Genomic DNA, 22,425 nt, shown 5'->3' with positions numbered 1-22,425 from the left:
TGTGATACTCTACATTACTGCACTTACAAGTCTTCTTTTTCCTCACTTCATTTGAACACGGCTTCAGTTTTTGTCTATATATCAGTGTCTAGCCGTGAGGAATGGAATTTTTATGCAAATGTCTGACTCTAGCAGATGGCCCATTTTATTCGCTGCATATTATGTTATTCTAAACCTTCTGAAACATCGCCATCCTTCCCTAAAAGTCAGTCCTGGAGCAGAGAGGAAACGGTTGTTAGATTTATTCAGGGAATAAAGAGTAAAACATTACAGTTAACAATGCTTTCTTCAACTGTAAACTACAAAACCACATTTATATACACAGTACAGTAAAGTACACATACATGCAGAGTCACACGACACAAAGTGCTTTAGAATACATACAGATACCAACAAATGGAAGCGTTAATAACAACACAAACAACATCATGTGATTTTCTAGTCAAAATGCAAAACAAGACATTGCCTGTGCAGTCTTTTAAAATAAACAAAAAAAGTTTTTTCATATGATAAATCATTTTCTGGTCTCCTTCTCTCTGATTTTGTTTCGCTCAAGCGTCAATCACAGACATAGACACAGTTGTACGCAGCAGATGGTAGGACATATCACAAACTACAACAAATTAAATGAGACTTGTGCTCTTTACTAAAACAAGCTGGTGAAACAAAAGAGAGTTGAGAGAGATTTTACTCTTCTTCTGAAAACAGCTCCCTCTGTTGTTTGGAAATACCTTGGAATTTGTGACTATAATTTTGGAGATAACTTATGTTATACTTGTTATATGAATGTATGTTAGATATTGATTAATTTGAAGTATTGTGCCCTCTCTGATTTGCCGTAAGGCAGGAGTTGTTGGCAAAGTTTTGACTGAAATTGTTATTGTCCTTGCGATTGTCAGATATTGTCACTGCCCCTGCATAACATGTCCATAACTTAGTTGTTTTCAGATGTTTTTTTCATCGATCAACCAAAACTCCTTGAATCAGACTTGTGGGGCATTACAAAGAGGCTTGATCAGGTGGGATCTGGGGATATGGAGGCCAGGTTGACACCCTGAGCTCTGTGTCATGTTCCTTGGGTTCCATTTGTGAGCAGTTTTTGCAGTATCACAGGGCACACAGTGTTTCCTCCAGTATTTTCTGAGACTGTGGCGCTGGGTGTGTGTGTGTGTGTGTGTGCGTGTGTGTGTACAGTTTGGGTCATCATAATGTAATATTTTTACTTATGTCATAGGCTACTTAGGGAATTTAGGGAATGCTCTCACACAGCCATCACAGGGCTTGACGCTAAGCTTTTTTCCAAGTAGCACTGTGCTACCATGCTGAAAAATTTAGTAGCACACAACATTTTTTAGTAGCACAATGAAAATTCAGCAATTTTGGTAAAAACGTCATTTTCAAACAAATAAAGTACTTATTTAGCCGAATCCTAACCCTGTCGACTAATTTTAATGTTATAACTGGCTCTTTTAAACTGGAAGAATGTCCCTGCTCCAGCAGTCAACATAGTCTGGTCTCCTGACCCGCTTGGAACTAAGCCACCTCTCTACGGCTGGACTTGGGTCATAGCTCTCCAGTGGAGGCCCCTCGAGGCTAATGGGCATCAGGTCCTCTGTTGTGGACAAGGCCAGGGTTTACATAATAACAAGTATTAAAATTTAAAAATTGAAATTACAACATATTTAATATTTTGAGATGTATCATTTCTCTCACTCCTATAATTATGTTATCATTTTTCAGGTGATTGATTTTCTGAAAGCACTGTACAAACAGTACCATTAATTATCCCAAAGTGGAGGGATCAGTATATCTGGATCATTTTTTAAAGGCACCTATAATAACCACACCCTGACATGTAAATGTGACATCTGTCTTGATTCATTTAATTTAACTTAAAATATGGAAAACTGACTGCATACTATATGAATCAGAAACGGAAATGCTTTACAGCAGTTCCCATTCAAAGTCAAGAATACGAATAATAATAATAATAATAATAATAATGATAATAATAAACTATATACAGTATATGCTTGTCTTGCGATTTATTTTGAAAAAACATCAAGGAAGAAGACGTGACCACTGACACTGCACGTTTTTCTTTTTCGCCTTTTTCACGTGTTGTGCCCAGAAGGATGCCAGAGAATTCACAGAGAAGCTGGAGAAGTTTGTGACATTTTCATCCCGGATTTTTGTGAGGAGGGAATTAAACGCCTGTCCCAAATAAACGCCTGGTCTGTTAAGTGATTGAAACAAATAAACGCCTGGCTATTATTGGGTATTTTGCGGTAGTTCCCGCATCATCAGTAGGAGCTGAACAATAAAATCTAACACAGCAAGAGAGGCGGGACTTAAGGCAGAACAGCCAATCATCAGCCGGTCAGTCCCAAAGCCGGTGTCATGTTTGTTTGAAGCAGCAACAGGAGAGGGAGGGGGAGAGGAGGCAGCTGCAGCGAGCGCAGACACAGAGCGGCCAGAGAAACTGAGCGACTGTAGTGAGGCGTATGTGCAAAACTGCGGATAAACTGCAGAAAAAATGTGGGTGTTTACTGCTCAGTGCTCACGTAAACAGCAAAACGGTGCATGTACTACAGTTTTGTCGGAGTCGCACTGATGCGACTGAATGTAATTTTCTATTCGCACTGGAAATAATCAACTCGCAAATGCGAGCAAAACAGTCGCACTGTCGAGCCCTGCATCATGAACTCCCCTGCATGGGCTTGGAATTAAGATTCATGTTGTAAAGAAATATTTTTATTATGTGTTTTAAGAGAGGAGTTATCCAAGTCAGAGTCCTGCACGGGTGAAAAATAATGTACTGTGTCGGACACAGATGCGGATCGGGTCGGACGCCTGAAGAGGCGGGTCGGGTTTTACGATTGCCATTTTCAAGGCGTCACTTATCATCAGTCATTATTAGCGACACAAATAATAAGCATTTATATTTCATATGAGCTCATTAATGCGTGATTGCGCCCTCCCAGAACTCCCATTCCCCAAGCTGGCTTACTTTCACTTTTAAAAATTGCGTCCGTCCAATTTTCCTTCGGACGTCGGTATCAATTTATACCGGGTCGGCTCGGGTACGAATGTAATTTGTGCTACTGTCGGAAAACGGGTCGGATGCGGTTATAAGTATGGCGGGTTCGGGCGGGTTTGCAAAATAAGACCCGTGCAGGACTCTGCTCTAAGTGACCATTTTAATCCTCTAGCTAATTATCAAGCTAAATATCTAACATGCTAGTTAACGTCTGAGACTGCAGTGGAAGACGACGGTAAAATATTTCCTTTCTCTAACACTAGATTTATTTATGCCTGAATTTTTAAGGTGTGGCGGCTTTTATTTTGCCGTGGCGGTGCGCCACAGTCAGTTACATGTAGAGGAAACCCTGGCACATTTATGTGCTGTGGAGGCCACTCCCATGGGGAAGTGCCATTGCCATTAGAGGCTGTACTTGGTCAACATAAATGTTGAATGGGGGTGCAGGGCCAAAGGTTTCCTGCAAGAAGATTGCATTGTAATGTGATGATCAATGATGAATATATGTCATATATCTCTACATGCGCTATACTTACTGTAATTGTGCTGTTTTCATGATCTTAGCCAGACCACAGTGGAGGCATTGTAACAATGATACACAGAAGAGAGTCTTTTTAAGTTTACCTCAGTAATATATCCCCAGATATAATTCTGTTTGATGACATTTGTTGTTAAACAGTGCAGCAGAATGTGCTGAATAATGACATCCAGCCCGTTTGACACATAAGAATCTCTCAGCTGTTTCTGTTCTAGCTTTGTGAGACACTTTTAGAATTTTATTTTGCTTTGCTGTCTATCCTCTGCATCATCAGAAACCATGTTCTTAAAGGTTTTGAAGGTTTACCTATAAATAATGTGGTTGTATTACGAATGTTATGTCATTGAATAAGGTGGTATCCTACAATTATGATAGGCGTGAAGAGCATTCATTAATAGGGTCATGACATTTATAGAGATCTTAAACAACAGAAAACTACATCACATGAGTCACCAGATCATTTGCTGTCACTGATAGTTATATAATAATATTGTGCACTGCTGTCTGTTATGTGAGCCTCTATTGTAATGATGACAGAATTTATACTTGAATGAGTATGTGTCCTTCAGGTTACATTCATACTGCATAATTGTATAATTTTGTTCAGGATCATTTTCAGTATAGATAAAGCTGTCTTATACTGTATTTTTTGATAAGTTATGTTGTCAATAACATTTTTGAAATTAATAAATGTTAAAAAAAATGATCATGTGTATTGTTTTGTTAGACCCACAATCCAAAACCCATTGATATTCTGTTCAAATTATTTGAAACTGAAGCAGCGAATTTACACATTGGAGAAATTAAAATCAGATCATTTCTGTTTAAAAATACCAGTAACCAATTATCAAAATAGTTGGAGATACATTTTGTGGTGATCGACTTATTGATTGATTGAATTTGAACTCTTAATGTTGTATTCAGTTGTTTTAATGCTTAGCATGACATTAAATTGTTCATCAGTTACAAAGAAATTGCATAATATAGTAATTGCTGTTCTCTGTGATTTTCAACCATAGTACACTTTGAATTAGAGCAGCTAATAGCATTTGTTATATATATGATATTTGTTTCACCCACAAACCATTTCTAGTTTGTCTAACTGACAGACCTTCCTTGACTTAGCACTTACGGCCAACCTCTTGACAAGCTGTTTCTATTATTGGTTTTGTCACATAATGTGTTGAATTCTTACAACCCTGCTGTCTGAGATGTTGTACTGTCATACACCAGTGAACTTTGTTTGTTGCATTACAGCGACACTCTGATATCTCTCACAGTGCTGCTGTTTTCTCAGTGGGTGCGTTTTCCTCAGGCCAAAGCATTTGCATCACCCCTGCCCAATTTCACAATATGTGCCATGCTCTGCTGGGAAACCTTTAATATCAAAAAGGAAACTAGTCTGCAAAAAAAGAGGCTGTCATGGATATAATTTCTTTCAAAGTTGTTCTCAACCATTACCTAACTAGCTGACTGCTAATGTCAGCTGCATGAAATTGACATAAACTAGACTTTTACCATAGAGGAAGAATACTGTCTTGGTCTGAGCAATTGGGAGCAATGAATGACAAAATGAAAAAAATTTAGTTTATATTCTGGGAAACTGAATATAGATTTTACAGGTTGTTTTGGAGTGTATTTATCAAACAAAAGCCAAAACCTTCACTAATATTTTTACCCACTAATGTAAATAAAGGTAAATTGTGAAATCAGCAGTGCTGAAGAGACTTACTTTTAGATTCTGAATGTGCCTATTTCCTCTTTAAATATTCTCCACAGTCACTGAAACAATTGGAACTAAAAAATAAGCTTGTTTAATCACAATTTGCAATGTGTGAATATTTTCTAGTGTTTTTCCAGAAGTAATGACTCTGTAACACTGTATTCAGCGTGCTTCTCTGTCCCAGCCCTCAAACCAATATGTGTAATTTAGAAAATGTCAGAACAGGGAAATTACATGCATCATTCCCTCAGGTTCTGTGAAACTACTGTGCGTAATAGTTTGATGAATTGACAGATGGACAAAGCTTGATTCATTGTTCCTGTCCAGATTTGTCCCTCGTTGGGGACAAAATGTAATGACACAAGCACACAGTAAGTGAAGGCCTGAAAGTTTAAAGGTCTGTGGCCTTTTGAGAGAACTATAATGTTTGGGTTGTTGTTTCATCAATAGTGCCAGGTTGCCAGATTTCCTACTCTTCATCCATCTTAACCCACTGTGTGTAGTATTAGAGACCTCTGGCCCAGATCTGTCATTCTTATTCACATTCTTTATTCCCCTCTGCCTCATCGACATTGGCAGTAGACTGGGCCAGTCCCAGTTGGCCCATACAGAAATTGCTTACTGTAGAAACAGATCCACACAGTAAAACAGACTGCTACCCCCATGCCAGCTGTTCAATCCTCACATTCACCTAATATAACCCCACTGAGCTTAAGGGTTTTAAACAGCTGTAATGAAAAATATTCTCAGTCTATATATATATATATATATATATATATATTTTGTGACTTACCTTTTTGCTGTTTTTTCTACAACACAAATATGTGACTCTTGTAAAGGTAGTCAGATATGCTGAAGACCTGAACTTAAAGTTAATTTCATTTCCAATTTAGACTCCCTCAAAATGTCCAATCTTTGCTGAATGACAACTGGCTATGCCATTACACAAAAACATTACAATTCTATACTCAATAGTACTCAATTTGTGCTGCTGACTTTTTTGGCCAGGTCACCCTTGCGAAAGAGATCCTGATCTCAATGGGCTTTTATCTGGTTAAATAAAGGTTAAATAAAAAATATAAATATGTTCCAGCTTCAGGGAGATATATTGTACTGGTGAGGGTTAATTAGGAAAGTTAATTACATACATTTAAAGTGAGAGAGGTGGCCAGTCAGTAGTTTATGGTTTGCTGGAAATGTTGACTGTGCTTTGTTTTATTTGATGAGCAGAGCCGAGATCTGCTGACTGTCAACAGTTGCCGGACATCCACAAAAACTTGTTTTGTGGCCAGTAGATTGTGCCCAGGCTTCATTATATTTTGTTGAATTGCTGTCTGAGGATTAAGTATTGGCACATATCCCTTGATGATATATGGTCTCTTCGAGTGCTTGCTTCTGATTGGTTAAATGTTATTATTAAGTAAATTGTAATCAATGTAATCTATATTGGAAGAAAAAAAAAATAAATAACCCAGTGACACATGGCCATTACCTCTGCAGAGTGCACTTTTTTCATGGGACTGCAGAGTGTTTAAATGGAAATGTCATGTTGACAATTTGTCAACCTTGGAATAAGCATTACTTTACAACGAGAAAATGTTAAAAAACTCCATATCCTGGGATTCAGTATGCTGCAACTGGTACATGACATTTGTGATCAGTCATCCGCTGGATGTTAGAAGGTAAAGCAAATAGCTTTCACCATGGTCCTGACCACTGGCACCCCATAAAGGTGCATACTACATTCTTCCATCTTAAACTAGTGAATGTGTTCTTCAGTAAAAAGGCTCAGAGCCTTGGTGTTGTTGCAGTCACAGCAATCTGGCCCTTTAATACATGTACAGTTGAAGTAAGGAAGAACAAGCATACATGAATTGTACATCTTTTATTTCAGTGTGGACATCGCAAACAGTCTTTCCTGGTCATCTGACTACTCCTCTTTACACAAGTGACTGATTAATAGTAGGAAAGCCCAGGAGATCTAACCTGGTCAAAACAACTGCAGGTAAACGTTTTTAACCCATCACAGAAAACATACTGTGTGCATACATTGAGACAAAATCAAGACTGCACAGAACATTGGCGGAACACATCTACCATCTATGGATGACACCATGCTGCTCTAAACAGTCTTCCCCATCATCAGCTCACCTTGCTATGTATGTGCTGTCTTCCCAACCTGTCAGCCTTGCAGGAACATTTACGCTTGCATACTTATCCATATACAGTCTTTTACACACTGCCTACAAATTTTGCTCACATCTCCAGCCACCCTGTCCTCTTAGGCGAATGTTATGATATTATGTTTTAATGAGCCAAAAGCTTTTCACAGCATGTCATTCTTCTGAACATTGATTTGTTTTTTGTTTCTAACAGAGACCATGACGACTGCCACCTCCCCCATCCTGTTGAAATGGGACCCCAAGAGTCTCGAAATTCGCACCCTGACTGTGGAGAGGCTTCTGGAGCCCCTGGTCACACAGGTAGTCCAGTTGACTCTGTGATGCACACATAACAAACAAGTTGCCAGACCAGTTTCAAAGATAACTGGAGCTTTGTCACCCCCCAACTGGTTAATGGTTTTAATGGATTTACTAACATTAGCACAATAACTGTTTTTATTATATATTTTATGATACTCTTAAAGATTTGTTGACACTTAGTAGTGTTTGTAAGTCTGATGGCGTCAATATTGATGTACTGATAAACATAAGACACTTGTTATAGCCCAGTATTTGGAGTGAAATGGATTAGTTTTTGGTTGCACTTTTGCTAGCTCACTTGTTACAAAGATGTTAAACTGATTTGGCCTCCATCCAAGGATTTTGGCCTATCACCACTGACTTTGTTTGGCTTCCAAGCTGAACAGATGGCTGAACATGACTTTGGTCACCCTGGCTTACTGTGAGAGAGTCTGTGAGGGTTGGTTTTGATTAGATTTCATAGATTCTGAATTTGTTTATGGAATTTTACAGAATCCTGGTTCAGATTGCATTCATATTATTTTATAAAGGTAAAAAGCCAAAGCATGTTGTTAGTAAAATCCACCTGCTGCCTATGTATGCTTCTATGGAAGAAATGTTCACCTTATACAGAGCCAGCGGTGGCTGGTTAATAGAGAGTGCTTGGGGTGCTGATCCGACTCTCCTCACATTAAGAAAAATGAAATAGACCTTCATCATCAAAATTTAAAAACACTTTTTTATATGATATTATTTGAATTGTCTAATTAAATTTTATAAAGTCAGTAAAATGTATAATATGCAACAAAAATTGAGACTAAAAATGTTCCACTTGGCTAAAGTTAGCGATAGGTGACATTTTGCAAGCCCAGGGTGAAAAAATCTTAAATACATGAGATAGCAAATTGTTGAGCATATTTATCCAAGGCAAATGTGCATTTAGCTGAGAGTGAGTGGCTTGTAGTGGTAGCATTGACCTGATCCACACAACATTAAAACAGAGGAAGACAAGGCATGCGGTCTTTTTTAAGGAGCTGGTTTACTGTGAGTAGTGATGCCAGTGCCTAATTTTGCTCTCCTACCACCTTTTTCAAGGACAAAGGTCAGACCCAGTATGAACTCAGACAGGTGTAAAGCATTTTTTCAGAAAAGTCTGAAACTAAAAGAACATTTTTCGGTCCTAGTCCTATATTCAATTTACAGAAGGGTGATGTCCAAAACTCGAGATGCCAAAAAGATGTAATCAGCTGCTACTGCTCAGAGCTTGTGTGGAGTCTTTGAAACGTTTAGGATTAAGGTCAAGTGTTAAATCTTCCAAAGCACAACTTGGGTTTTTAGAATGAACAGTGTTTGTGAAGAAATACCTGAAACATGCTGTTGATGAAAACAAACTACGAAATTTGAAAATCTTTCTTCTACTTTGTAAAATAAATTAAACTCTGTTCCTTTAAGAGACTTGTCTGGCAAAGATGTTGACTTCTGGGGATGATGTCACTGTCCCCATCTGGTGTAAAACTAGGGACTGGCACATCCTCACTGATGGCACTGATGTGATCACTGCCTGTACCAACAGCCTCCCCTTGAGGTTTGATGTTCGTTGGTTAGCTCCAATTTGCTGTTTTTAATTAATCCCCTTTCTTTTAACCTAATGCACAGTCTCTGCAATTCTGTAATAGCATCTTCTGTGTGTTCTCCTTCCATACATCAGCTTTTGATTGAGCTGAAAGTATTATGCTGAATCATAGTATGGTTTTTAGTTGTTTGTGCAGTGCTCTTCCTGATTTAATTTCACTCTGTTGGGGGGTTTTCTGCTGGAGGATGTTTTTTGTTGTCAGCCTGCAGAAACAGGACAGCCAGTAGTAGATCTAGCATTTTCCCTTGCATTCCCTTATATTGGTTATTCTTTGTAAAACCAATTTTGCTACTCATTCATGGTAGAGCTCTGCACAGATATTAGATTTCTACCTAAACCGAACCTGACTTCATAGGCGTATGCCACAAAAGACATCTTGAGTTGAGTTGAGTTGTTGGATGAATTCCATTTTGCTGCTTCAGTTTCAGGATCGTGCTTTTGTGCATGCTGGATGATATCACACTGTCAGAACTTTCTGGGTTAGTTGATTGTAACAGAGACATTCTTTATGTTATCAATAACAACTTTGATAACTCACCAAAACTTCAGCCAGAAGCCACTGTTTTGAAGTCAATATATAGATGCCTGTTTTCCTGGGCTAGATCTGGAGAGTGTACCACATTTAATGACCTCACCTTTACCTAATACCACAGTTTTTTGCCACTTGCCACTACAGAAGTTGCTGAGAGGAGAGTCTTCCACCTATGACCAGACTCCTTTAAACACATTCTGAAGTAACTATTCCATTTCTCCAGGATGGCTTAATGAAGCTGTTCCACTGCAGGCAGTTGCTGACCTACTGACAGTGGTGGATATTAGATGTGGGAAGGCTAGATTTACTCACAGCCTGACTCAGAACTCAGTCTGTTTACTCTTTGGTGCCCTAGAGAATGTTTAAGTATTGATTGCAGACTTTTTGCCAGCTTTACTTTTTTACAGCAGCAATACACAGCCTTTTTCTTTTTTTTTATATACCTCCTATTGTCAACTTTTTATATGTGCTTGCTTGGAACAATGCACACAAAACCCTCATGTAACCACTTCTTTCAAAGTAATTTGCCTCAAAAGTTGGACCATCAGTTAGAAGTTATTGTTATGAGAGACATAAAGAAGCCACAAATCTCTGCAGTCAGGTCCATAGTCTTAAACAAGTCATAATTTTTTCCCCAAAAAATAAAATTTAAGCACCAACAGAACACCTAAGTATAAAACGTTAAAGGCTTTTAAAATAAGAGTATCACAAGTGTTTCATTGAATTTGTCATAGTAACACACCGGTAGGCCTGAGGCACTTTAGTAAACAAAAAATTGCCAAAAGCATTCGAGCTGCTATAAATGAATAAGATTTGTACTATTTAAATATACTGTTCATACAAATTAGAAGTTGAGGTGAAACTCAATTAAACAACAATACAAATTACGGCAGCGGAAACATATGAGATTGGTCTTATTTCACTTAAATAAAATGTCCTTGCAAACTATCATTCTGTAGTACCTGATTCTTCTTTTTCAAAAGACAGTATCTGCCAGCATGAGTCAAGCATCCTCCACTGTGGGGATGGTGAGGGAAATAAGTCTTTTGAGGGATATGCATCCAAGTAAGATACACAATTGATGTCCAAGTTGTGTTGCAAACCTTTTTAATATTGGCAAGTTGTGCACATTTGTAAGGCTGATTCAAGTGAAGGTCATGTGACTAAGGTCCAAGCTTTTCATTACATCCTGTTTTCTCCTGTTAAATGCTGTCCATTACACCAAAGAGATGCAGGCTTGAAATCTCTCCAGTGTTATGATGGTCATATCAATGTCAAATAAGCCAACATGGCCATAGAAAGGACTGTGAAGCAATTGAGTAGGATCTGTGCAAGCATACATCACTTGTTAAATCCAGTTAGACAGCACAATATATGGCAGCTTGTAGTGCTGCATAATTTCTGATGGGTCTGAACAGACTTGAAACACTTCTCTGCACAAATCCTGGTCATCCTTGAGATCATACTAGACTTGGATGATTTTTTTTTTGATAGCTTGAGTTTTTCTGAAACATACCATCGGGGCTTATCCTCTTATTTAGACAAATACGACAAGAAGAGAAGTTGAGAATATGTTTCACTCCTGATCCATTTTATAGGATTTCTGAGCATGAGTTATTGCCGGCCATCAAACATCACCACCCATCTCCTTATCCCTGCCAGTATAACTTTATGGGTTTTGGGCTTATTTGCTTTAATTGGATTACATAAAAAACCCTAACCACTATTACTGTTTGCTTGGAAGAAAACCTAGACATGATTTTTTAATTCACATCATCACTCCAGGGTTGAGTAGCTTCTGATAAACTAAAAATGAAATATGTAATTTAGGCAGGTTTAGGCTCAAACGTGTAGGTTGGCTGTATTTAAAATCCAAGTCAGTTGGTTCCCATTCAGACCTTAACTGTATGCAGTCTGTCATCCACATCCTGTGTCTGTTCTCATGAGTGGTCATCAAAGTGACACGCAGGTAATTGCTTAATGTTAGCACGATGAAGCTATTTTTCTGTTAATGCACAGTGATCATTTTTAATTCCGCTCTATGGCAATGCCTGACAGGTCTTACAGTGAATGGTATGTCTGACTAACAAACCTTTTTTGTTTCTAAAATGATGTTTCTTCCCCATGACATCTTAATTTCTTTGTATTAATATCAACTATATTGTTATTGCAACAGTGATGCCTGAATTCATTCAGACAGCTACTTTCAGAGTATGTGAATTCCCCATGCAGTGCTTATTGATTTAGCTAAAAGATAAATAATTCAGATGCAGGACTTTTGTCAGACAGGTCTAGGAATAATAATCATTTGATCTTTTCAGTGTTACAATCTAGGGGAGGTGTGATAATTGTTGCTTTCCACAAAGATTTAAACTCTGAGACATTTTGTGGTATTTGTCTCATAACTGCTTTTTAGTAAATGATATGTATGTTTATTTGCTCTCTTCATCTGACTGCTACCTTTCTAAATCGATGGACAGTACATTCAGTAATGATTCATCATCTGCTTGCTGCACAGTAACAATAAAATGCTACAAAAATGATGGTATTGCGGCAAAATGCATACAACACACACCTATTGGAATAAGCGGAATACCCAACTCTGGTAGTTCATCTTTTCTGCAATTGCCTTGGAAGCGTGAAGCGTTTTCGGATATGAACAAGACACTGTGATTGTTTTTCCTGTCAATTTGGATGATTCAGTGTTTTTGGATGGAATAAAAGCTTGCCTTAGGAGGATAGACAAACAGGCTCACCCTGACATTGCTTGAGATAGCAGGCTCATTTATCATGACCAAGCTTCTCTCACCCCTGCTAGACTACTGGGCAAGTCCATAGCTAATAATACTGAGGGGCTTACTTTATCACCGGGTCTGAAGGCAGCAGCATGTTTCTGATATAGCAAACATTTTTATACTGCAGGCGATAGCAATATTTTTTGGGAGAATTATTGGGAAGGAGCCTTGAGAGGCAGGTGGGTGAAAAACAGGTACTAGAGGTTGGGTTGTTTTTTATTTGCTACAGTCTAGACTTTATGTATGTTGGTATGGAAATGTGGGAGCCAAGAACAGAAACCCACTGGCCAGAATGGTGTATGGCTTTGATATAACCACAGAAAATGATGACAGAATTTGAAACTAAAGCTTCACTCACAGGCAGGCTACTGGATATTGTTATGTAGAATGGCTCTTAAGGTCTATGGACTTATATGAAACTTGACACAAACTTTTGACATGTAAATGTGCAGCATTCCTTATTGCAAGACAAAGTTGTTGGCTTCTGGGGGATGTGGGTCAACTGCTGACTCATATCAGGCAATTATGTGTATCTACGGTCTTCTTCCCATTGCTAATTAAGGAAATTATTAATTTTTGTTTCCTTTGAATGTGTAAAAAGTCATGCTATCCTTTTATAAATGTAGTTTGTTATAGTATGCTGTATATTGTGGCTGTATCACAAGACTTTGGTCCAACATTTCTAATTTTCTAGAGCATAAGGACTCTGAAAGAAATGACAATGTGTGCTTTAATCATGAGAACATTAAAGGCTATGGTGCATTTTGTCAAATTATTTAATCATGGATGTATTTAAACAGACTGAACATATATATACATTTTAGTTAACAAATTGAGCTACCAAATAAATAGATTGGTTAATAAGAATTGTGTCACATTAGTTATGATTGCACAGAATTTTTTTTTAAAAAGAACATCATTGTACATATTGCCGGAATTTAGAGTTTTAGTTTATAAAAGGACTTTTTGTGCCTCGGAACAGGCATATATTGAATCCATGTGAGTGCATTATGGTTTACTGAGCAAAAAAATAGATTAAAAACATAATAAAGCAAGGCTTGCCACTACAGTACATATGTCTCATTGCTTTTCCTGCTAATATAGTAGATTTGGATTTGCAGCTCTAAATGTGTGCTGATTCCAGAACTTGTAATTCTCACATTATGCAGTGCGTCTGTTTTAATCGTTTCACAGCAGGAGTTACTAATGAGTTAAAAAATCTTCAACCCAAATATTCAGGGTGAGAGGTGTATGCAGGCTTCATTAAAGGTTGGATTTTTACTGTCGAACACTATTTCATCAGAAAAAAGACAGTTCCTCTTCTCGGTCTTTCTCTCTCACACACACATTGAATGTGTTTTAATCTTCTCACTGCTTATTTAGTCTTTACTTCCACTTCTAGCTCCACAATCCATTTTATCTTAACTTGTATAATACACAGAAATTATGCTTTGTTTATCTGTACTTGCTTTGCTTTATTTGATGTGTGTGTTTTTGTGGAACAATTGACAAGAACAACTTTATCCTGTTTATGAAAATTGCAGACAGCTGGCAGAATTCTTTTGATTGACTAATCAAAAGGAGTTGCCTTTCATTTATTTTATATAAGGCTTGTTCCTGCCCCTTTGCCTAATAAAAAACAACCCCTGTTTGGTGGTTTCAATTAATTTACTATGAACACCCTTTAATAAACGCAGTCAATATTAAAAATCTGGCTAAATATGGCCATGATGTGCAGTCACAGTGATTAATAGTAGATAGCCATACTATAGTTAAGATTAAACTAGGATCCATGGGTGCCAAGAGGTCACCTTAATGATTTCATGAGTGCTTCGGTATTTAATACAAAATTGATCAAGACCTTGATAGTATTTTTTTCATACTAATATCATACTTACATCAGTTATATCATACATTCAATGTAGAGTTCATGTTATTCATTTTAAATTACTCCTCCTCCTCTGTATTGAAATACCAGGAGTATATTTATGTTTTTATATTCTCTAGTAATGTAAAGAAGTATATTTTTCCTTATTATTCAATATCATGCACTTTGTAGTTTTACCCCACTAAATTTAACAGGTAATCATTTGACTTTTTACTCCACTACTTTTATCTAACATATGAAGATAATGATATTAAAAATAGGCCTACCTTGATCAGGTACATCAGTAAACCACTTACCTATTGGCATACAAAATAATTACCAAATTTTAGATGTTGTATTAGTTATTTTACTTAAGTAATGGGGCTGAGTACTTCCTCCATTGGTGATTTACCACACAGTTAATGTATATACTATTGACCCTTGTTTTTTCATGAAACCCAAAAGATGCAATACAAGAGGCCATTTTTGCTTTCATGTTCTTGATGCATGTCTTAAAAAACACACTTTTCTGATATAAGATACTGTGATCTCTAACAATTAATGTCTGTTGTGGAATTTAGAAGTCTTATTTAAGATGCCTCTGCAGTCTGAAGTCTTCGTGCTTTGAGGCTGTTGCTCAATTTTTTAAGAAGACACAGTAAAAGTCTTTGAATTTGATGTGATGTGCACGCCAATTAAATTGTTGTTTATAGATTGTTTAATGCTGAGTAAAAAGTTGTGCGTGTACTTTTGAATTTTGGGAAGGATATGAAGATTCTAGACGTACCTTGTTTTACATTTTACATGTTCCACTATTAACGCCAGTGTACAGTTTTAGCCATCTTCAAATCCATGACACTTTTGGTATTTCACATAATGCATTCATGCCGTGTTTAATCAGTCAGCCTGACACACCTCGTGATCCCAAAAGAAAACGTTTTTAGCACTCACAGGGTTAAAACATGACATGAGTACCACTAAATGCAAAACAAAGTGGATTTACCCTCTGATTTCTCTGCCCTAATTCTGCCTCTTGGATGGGATTTCCACCTTTGGGATGCTGACATGACAGTCTGCCTCCATGTGATGCAGGGAAGAGCCTCTCTAGTGCACTGACTATCCAGTTTGCCAGACCAGAGAGAGCTATCAAGTCATGTCCTAGGTATGGTTTCTTCCGTTAGGGGCCTCCCCTGGTTGCTTTTGATACTCTAACATGGATTCATTCATGGTGAGTACTCATGCCAACCTCGTCAGTGGAACTCGCTTCTCTTAATGAATGTTTGATCTCAGAAGTGATGTATTATTCATTAACTTTGTGTCTTAACAGAGATGGAAGGTGGTCTGTGCTATATGTACAGCTGATTCTGTTTTAGCACTGAAAATGTAACATTAAGAGATATTACTGTGTCTTACACTGCTAATTGAGCTACCATTGTACAGTAGGTCTTTTGGTTCTCCTTCATTGTCACGCAGGACTTTGGCTTGATAATGAAGGCCTTTAAGAACAAGTCCTTAAGCCAAGTTGTTTTCAGTACATTCACATTCAATGGCCATTCATTAAATGTATTTGGCTGTAACTGTTTTCATCCAGAATATGAAGAGGCCTGCAGTCATGCTTTTGTGTTATGTAACATTGTAAATGATGAAGGCTATTACGAAAAATGTTAGACTGATAGACTTGTGGACACTCCCTTACACGCATCATTGCTCAGCCTGCTTAAAAAACAAACAAACCACAATTTGTGTCGATTTGTAGGCATGTTTAAAGATTACTTAAAATGTGTTATATGTGTTCTTTTGATGGTTTTTACTAATGTAAAAATGTTTCCTCCAAAATACATACATTTGGCATCTGCAACCCTGTTCCTGAATAAAAGAGTGAAATTACAGGATAAAGTGAATTAACAGACAGTTTTCTTGGTTAGGGTTAGCTATTTTTCCTTTGCATGCTGGTATATTTGACTTCACAGCACTGGAAATGGGCTAGCAGGGCACCTGAAGGGCAGAGTTGACCGTAAGCAGTGGATGCTTTAACCCTCTTTGTTTTTGTATATCATCCAAGGCCAACATTTGGCTCTTGGTATCGGTTGGCACCAGACACACATACACACATGCTCTTGTCAAGGGGCTTAACATAAAGGGAGGGGAGACGACGGCGGCAGGGGGATTAAGGCTTCACGCTGCATCACTGTCATAATCCATTAAGCTAGCGGAAAAAGGAGGAAGCCTGGACCTCAAACAGACACTTTTTGGAGGCAAGAGGGGATACTAAACTTCTCCTCTGAGTTTTTATTGAAACCGCAAAACAGTAGCTCACAAAGTTGGGTCATTTTGGACACTGCTACTTAATTTCTAGTCCTGTTGTCTTGTTGTGATGGCTTGGAACAACAGTAGCATCTCACTTCTTTTGGAAAAAAAAAAAATAATGTATGTTTTTTGTTTGATGACTTTGGGCAATCTCAGAAACAGACATGCCATTTTCAGGTATTATAAAGTTTCGTCTTGGTCTTGGATGCATTCAAGAAATGGATCTAGCATGTCTTCAACTTCATTTTTGAAAGCTAAGTAATGAAAAGGAAGAACAGCTCACTGGATTTGGAGATGTGAAGTCCTACAGTCTTTGTACTCCTTTCTATCCCTTGTTTGAATTCGGATGACAGTATTTCTAAGAGGCTTTGAACCCTTTAAGAGGTGGTGATGTTCAAAGGCAGTCTGGAACCCCTGCTTCTTGGCATGCTGCTCATCGGACACTTGCCATGTTACAGGAGGCAATCTTTAATTTAAGTTTGAAGGGGGAGACAGGACATTGAATTAGACAGCTGGAAAGACAGAGACAACTTGTGAAGATTTAATTATCCAACATTGTGTTTTCCACAAAAAAGTTGCAGTTTGTAATTTTTGCCTCACATAATATCGTTCACAGATGTTTTTGGTGATTTACACACCTTTATCTTTGTTAGCCTTTTGGTGAGTCCGACAAAAATACACATTAAATATTTAAAGTATTTTTGCCTCACAGTGAATCATGAATGCATGCAAACTACAGTGTTTTGTAATTCACCTTATGGGCATGAAACCCAAATGTTAGACCAGGCTGTATCATTTCTAAACATTGGTTAAACTAGTCATGCAATTATATTTGATATTGTTAAAAAAAAAAAAGGAAAGTTATGTAGTTTCTAGTGGTCATACTGAGAGGACAAATGTGTGTGGGTATATATATATATATATATATATATATATATATATATATATATATATATATATATATATATAGTGTATCGAGTGACTGTATAGTGACAAAGCATTTGAGATTAGAATCTCAAATTTTTTAGAGATTGCAGCTGGCCAGTGCATTAATTTCGCAGATAAACTGTCTGTAACCTTTCAGCAGTGTTGCTCTCTAGAGGTCTCAACAACTCTCAGGCTCCTGTTAGCATGTTGCTGAAAATCAATGTACTGTTGTTTCTGTTCAGTTCAACATGTAAGTTCTGTAGAGGTGCAATGCAGGTAATTAATTGCAACTACCTCTCTCTCTTCCTTTATCTGTCACTCTCGTATTATTTTTGTCTATTGCATGTCATATTTGGGCTGTGTCAGCTCTCCCTTGCTCTCTCTTCTATATACATAGAAGTGTCAACTTGTGCGCACACACACACACACACACACGCACACACACACACACACACACACACACACACACACACACACACACACACACACACACACACACACACAACCACATAGCACATTTAAACTGATGACCTGACAAAAGTTGATGATAGTAAGTAATGCACAATTACATGGTAGTATGATAAGGATGACAGCCGTGTCATTATGTAGAGTGCCCCCTGTTAGCTTCTGTCTTCTCATTACCTCTGCCAGTGCCTTTGGGTCAGTGCGGGATCTTGTGGACACACTTTCATCTGTCTTCGGGCTGTATCCTCTGACACCTTGCTTTGTCAGCATATGGTTTGCCCCAGGGTTCTGAACAGCAGCAATGCACAGATGTCGGTTGTCCACTTTCTCTCTGCTTTTCTACCACAGAAAAATACACCCCATCGGAACAGATTGCCTTAGAAACACAAAACACACCTGGTTTTAGCACTTATTTTCACAAGCACAACCTCAACTAACCACTATGCTGTTTCTCTTTTCTCTGGTGTTGGACCAACACAAGATGCTTTTCAAGATTATCGGTAACTGATCCTGTCATGTGAATGAAGTTAGAAATTCCAAGTCAAGATTCAGAATTTTCTGTTTCAAACTGATAGAAACTGATTTTAACACAACCTTATAAATAACACCCAGAGCAGACATTTTGACAGGTGTTACTAATAACATTAATAATGGCTCTGTTCCATTTGAAGTGTCGCAATAATCCATGACATTGTGACAGAGAGCCAGCATGTACAATACCAGGGCCCTACACCTTTGATTTGTCAAATGTGACATGTCAAAATGTCTTATCGTATGTTTTAGGTGGATAAGTGTAGTCTAGTTTATAAATCCAATTTATATTATACTATATTATACTGAAAATAGAGCTTTAAAAGGGACTATCCTGTCTAAAATGTTTTGTTTTGCAATTGCTGCACCAGTTTTTGATTTGTCAGCAATTTAACCATGATTTATTATAAAATAACATTATACAAATGTGAATGATTGTAGAAGAAACCATCACCTATACGGTTAAAAATATTCTAATACTTAATAACAGTGCCTACTGTGGAATGATTGCTGTGCCCCAGTGTAATGACTATTTAATGCCAAAGGTGTCACTACAATAAAGGCAAACATGAATCTCACAGATGGCCACTTTAAATAATAATTAAGTATATCCTTATGCTTATACTCATTTGAGTAAATTCAGCCGTGTTCTTGAAGCGTAACTCTGTATGTTTTATGAGAACAGCCTTGGGTGGTTGAATAAAAGCATGTAGCCTTCACTACCATGCAGTTGTTTTTGTGATAAGAAATGTACGTTTTGAACAACACGCCATCTATGATGTCATCTTTAGAGTGATGGAGACATCAAGGCTAAAGTACAGCTCATACATTTGATGAACATTTTGCCTTTGTCATCGGGGACAAAAGGAAATAATTTCTTTCTTTTAAACACAAAGCAAGCCCACATACTCCCACATTTCAGAACCTTCATAAATTAAACAATGAGACACTGAAGCTTTTGTATAATAGTTTGACCAAACTTTTCAGTTGCTCTTAAAACAAAAATTTGGCACATAAGAGATTGAAATGTAGATATAGGTAGCAATAATGAATTGTATTGCAGCAATCATACACTTTTAATACTGCTTGTTATGACTTGTTCAATCTTTTACCTTGTCTTCCGTTGTTTTGTCTGTTTCAAATTAGCATCTTACAAGGCTGAAGTTTTCAATACACTTCTACATAGTTAGATATACAGAAGTTCAGCATATCAAAGCACTTACTCCTCCTATGAATGAGATAGAGAGAGAGAGAGGCTGTTTCTATATTCATCATTGAGTACTGCACGTGTCATGCCTTATAGCTGTGGGAGCAGCAGGGGAGAGTCCAAGGTCAGCATTGCATGTCTAGTAATGTCTGGTAATCTGTGAAGCAGGGCATTATTGTGACAGGATACACTCACCAGTGGTGTATCCATTCAATTTTGCCTGATCAGATATTTTGTGACACAACACAAATGCACATTTACGCTTTTATAGATAGAGATAGTGCCTTAGACTGATAAGACTATGACATAATGCCATACAGCCTACACTGTGAAGATCAGGGTTCGTACGGGTGCTTGAAATCCGTGAAAGTGCTTGAGTTTCAATGTTGTGTTTTCAAGGTCTGAAAAGTGCTTGGATTTTAGTTTAAGTGCTTGAAAGTGCTTGAAATTATGTCTATGCTAATGTAATATACTCTACGTCTTTCACAAAATCTGGATCAGACTGGATAGTTTGCTTATAACAAGGAGAAATAAAATCAGTAAGAGAACCGTATGTGGAGATGTTTCCTCCTGGGCTCCGCTGAGCCTCTCTGCTCCTCTCCGCGACCTGCCGGTCTGTGTGTGACCCCGCCCCCTTCGAAGAGAGACAGCAGGAGATGACAAAATGCCGGGAGGCTGTTGTTTTAACAAGCGTTGGCTTCAAAATGATAACTACAAACTATGGTTAAGATAAGGACCGCATCAAAGAGTGGCGTCATGCAAGGTCTGCAAAAAAGATTTGCAGATTTGTGCAATGGGAGAGCCTGCGCTCTCCAGTCACAAGAAATGTAAGTTAAGACTTTTTGAGTAACTTAGGCCAACACTGCACGTTAACACTTTATGTTAACCGCTAACGTTAGCTAAACCATAACACGCTAAATAATAATTAACACACCATTAATCACGTTAAGTGACCTCGTTAGGTTAGCGCCTGATTGTCCGTGTGTCGTTACACATGCAGACTGGTAGCAATAGAGAAGGATGGCTGAAGAGAAGGTCGAATTTGATGCACCAGAGCTGAAAGTGCCAGAGTCAGAAACTGACTGTTCAGTTTGTCTCTGTAACGTCACACCAGGCACTAACATACGTAAGAGCTTTATGTGTGAAAAGGAAATGTTCACTTTTCTCCCATTTTCATGACTTACTTCTAATAAAGAAAGATTAGCCTACATTGTGTAGGATAGTATGTGGTCCTGACATGGGCAGCACCATAAATATATTAATGTAGGAGACACTGCTCACACACTACTTTGATATATATATGATTATTAATCACTGGCAATTAATATTACACTCGTTAAAGGGGCACCACCTCCGTGTTTAGTTATTGGAATAATCCGGAGGACATTATTCCAAACACTTAACTGTACAAGTTGGCTTGGACAGTTAGAGTCCATTCAAAATCAATTTATTTAGTCTCAATATTCTGAAGTAGTGAATTCTTTGCACGTATCCATCGGTTCTCCACATTAAAATTAAGTTCCAGACAAAGACAAGCGATTATATGTTTATTGACTAAATAATTTGGGTAAAATAAAAGACATGACAATTTTAGACGAACAACAGATAACAGAAAATGTAAAGACTGTAATTAGGAAAGTAATAAAGTCGTGTGACCGTCGGCAGATGGTAAAGTTAAAGGGTCGGGTTTTTATATATTAAATATTACGGGAGTAATCTTTTAATACTATCGAGACCCGAACCTCAACTTTCTTAAGTTCATAAGATAGAAGTCAGAACTTTAGACAGAAGTCAGAACTTTGACAGAAGTCAGAACTTAAGACACCACTCATTCTCACGTGTGTGGATCCAGCTGCATGAAGACATTCAGCTGGTTTTGTCTGGGAGTCAGGAGGCACTGAAGTTTGGTGTTCTTGAGAGTTCTGGGTTGGACTACGGCACAGCGCGTCGGTCCAGTAGCCAGAGGGAAGGCGGGTGCTCTGTTGAGGAACTCTTGGTCCGAAGGCCCAGCGGGGGTTTCCCGCCTTGGGAGCACTGGGGCAGAGTTGGTCTCGGCTGGGAGCACACAAAGTCTCTTTCGTTGGAGACTCTTTGCAAGGCTTGCAACGTTCTTCATCAGATGATCACAGTCTTGAAAAAGACTTTTGTTGGTGGTTTCAAATAGTGGTACTCAAGTTCTGATTCTGAAACTAATTCAACTTATTCTGAATCAGGCGGTGATACTTTAACGGTATAAAATCAAAAAGAAAAGAATTTGTTCTATTAAAAACTTGAATAAAAGTAAAATACTTAAAGTAGGGATTCAATTCGCTTGTCTTAGCTTGTTGCAAAAATAAAAGTAAAGAATACTTTAAAAATAAAAATAAAATAAAAATGAAAAACAAAGAAGAGAAGAGAA

The 22,425-nt window shown here is 37.8% G+C and overlaps 1 protein-coding gene across 2 annotated transcripts in view; it reads left to right on the top strand.

Annotated features, from left to right (window-relative positions):
• Positions 1-22,425, top strand: part of ctnna2 (catenin (cadherin-associated protein), alpha 2) — a 383,489-nt gene that overhangs the window by 23,268 nt on the left and 337,796 nt on the right. For both annotated transcript variants that reach the window (XM_030412821.1, XM_030412835.1), the window contains exon 2: positions 7,678-7,784. In XM_030412821.1, the coding sequence (XP_030268681.1) occupies positions 7,683-7,784 (102 nt within the window). In that variant the 5' untranslated portion in view covers positions 7,678-7,682. The remainder of the gene's footprint in view (positions 1-7,677; positions 7,785-22,425) is intronic.

This window comes from Sparus aurata, chromosome 1 (assembly GCF_900880675.1).
Source record: "Sparus aurata chromosome 1, fSpaAur1.1, whole genome shotgun sequence".
NCBI classification, from domain to species: Eukaryota; Metazoa; Chordata; class Actinopteri; order Spariformes; family Sparidae; genus Sparus; species Sparus aurata.
Note: the sequence above shows the minus strand (reverse complement) of the source record. Positions and strands in the feature narration are given on the sequence as shown.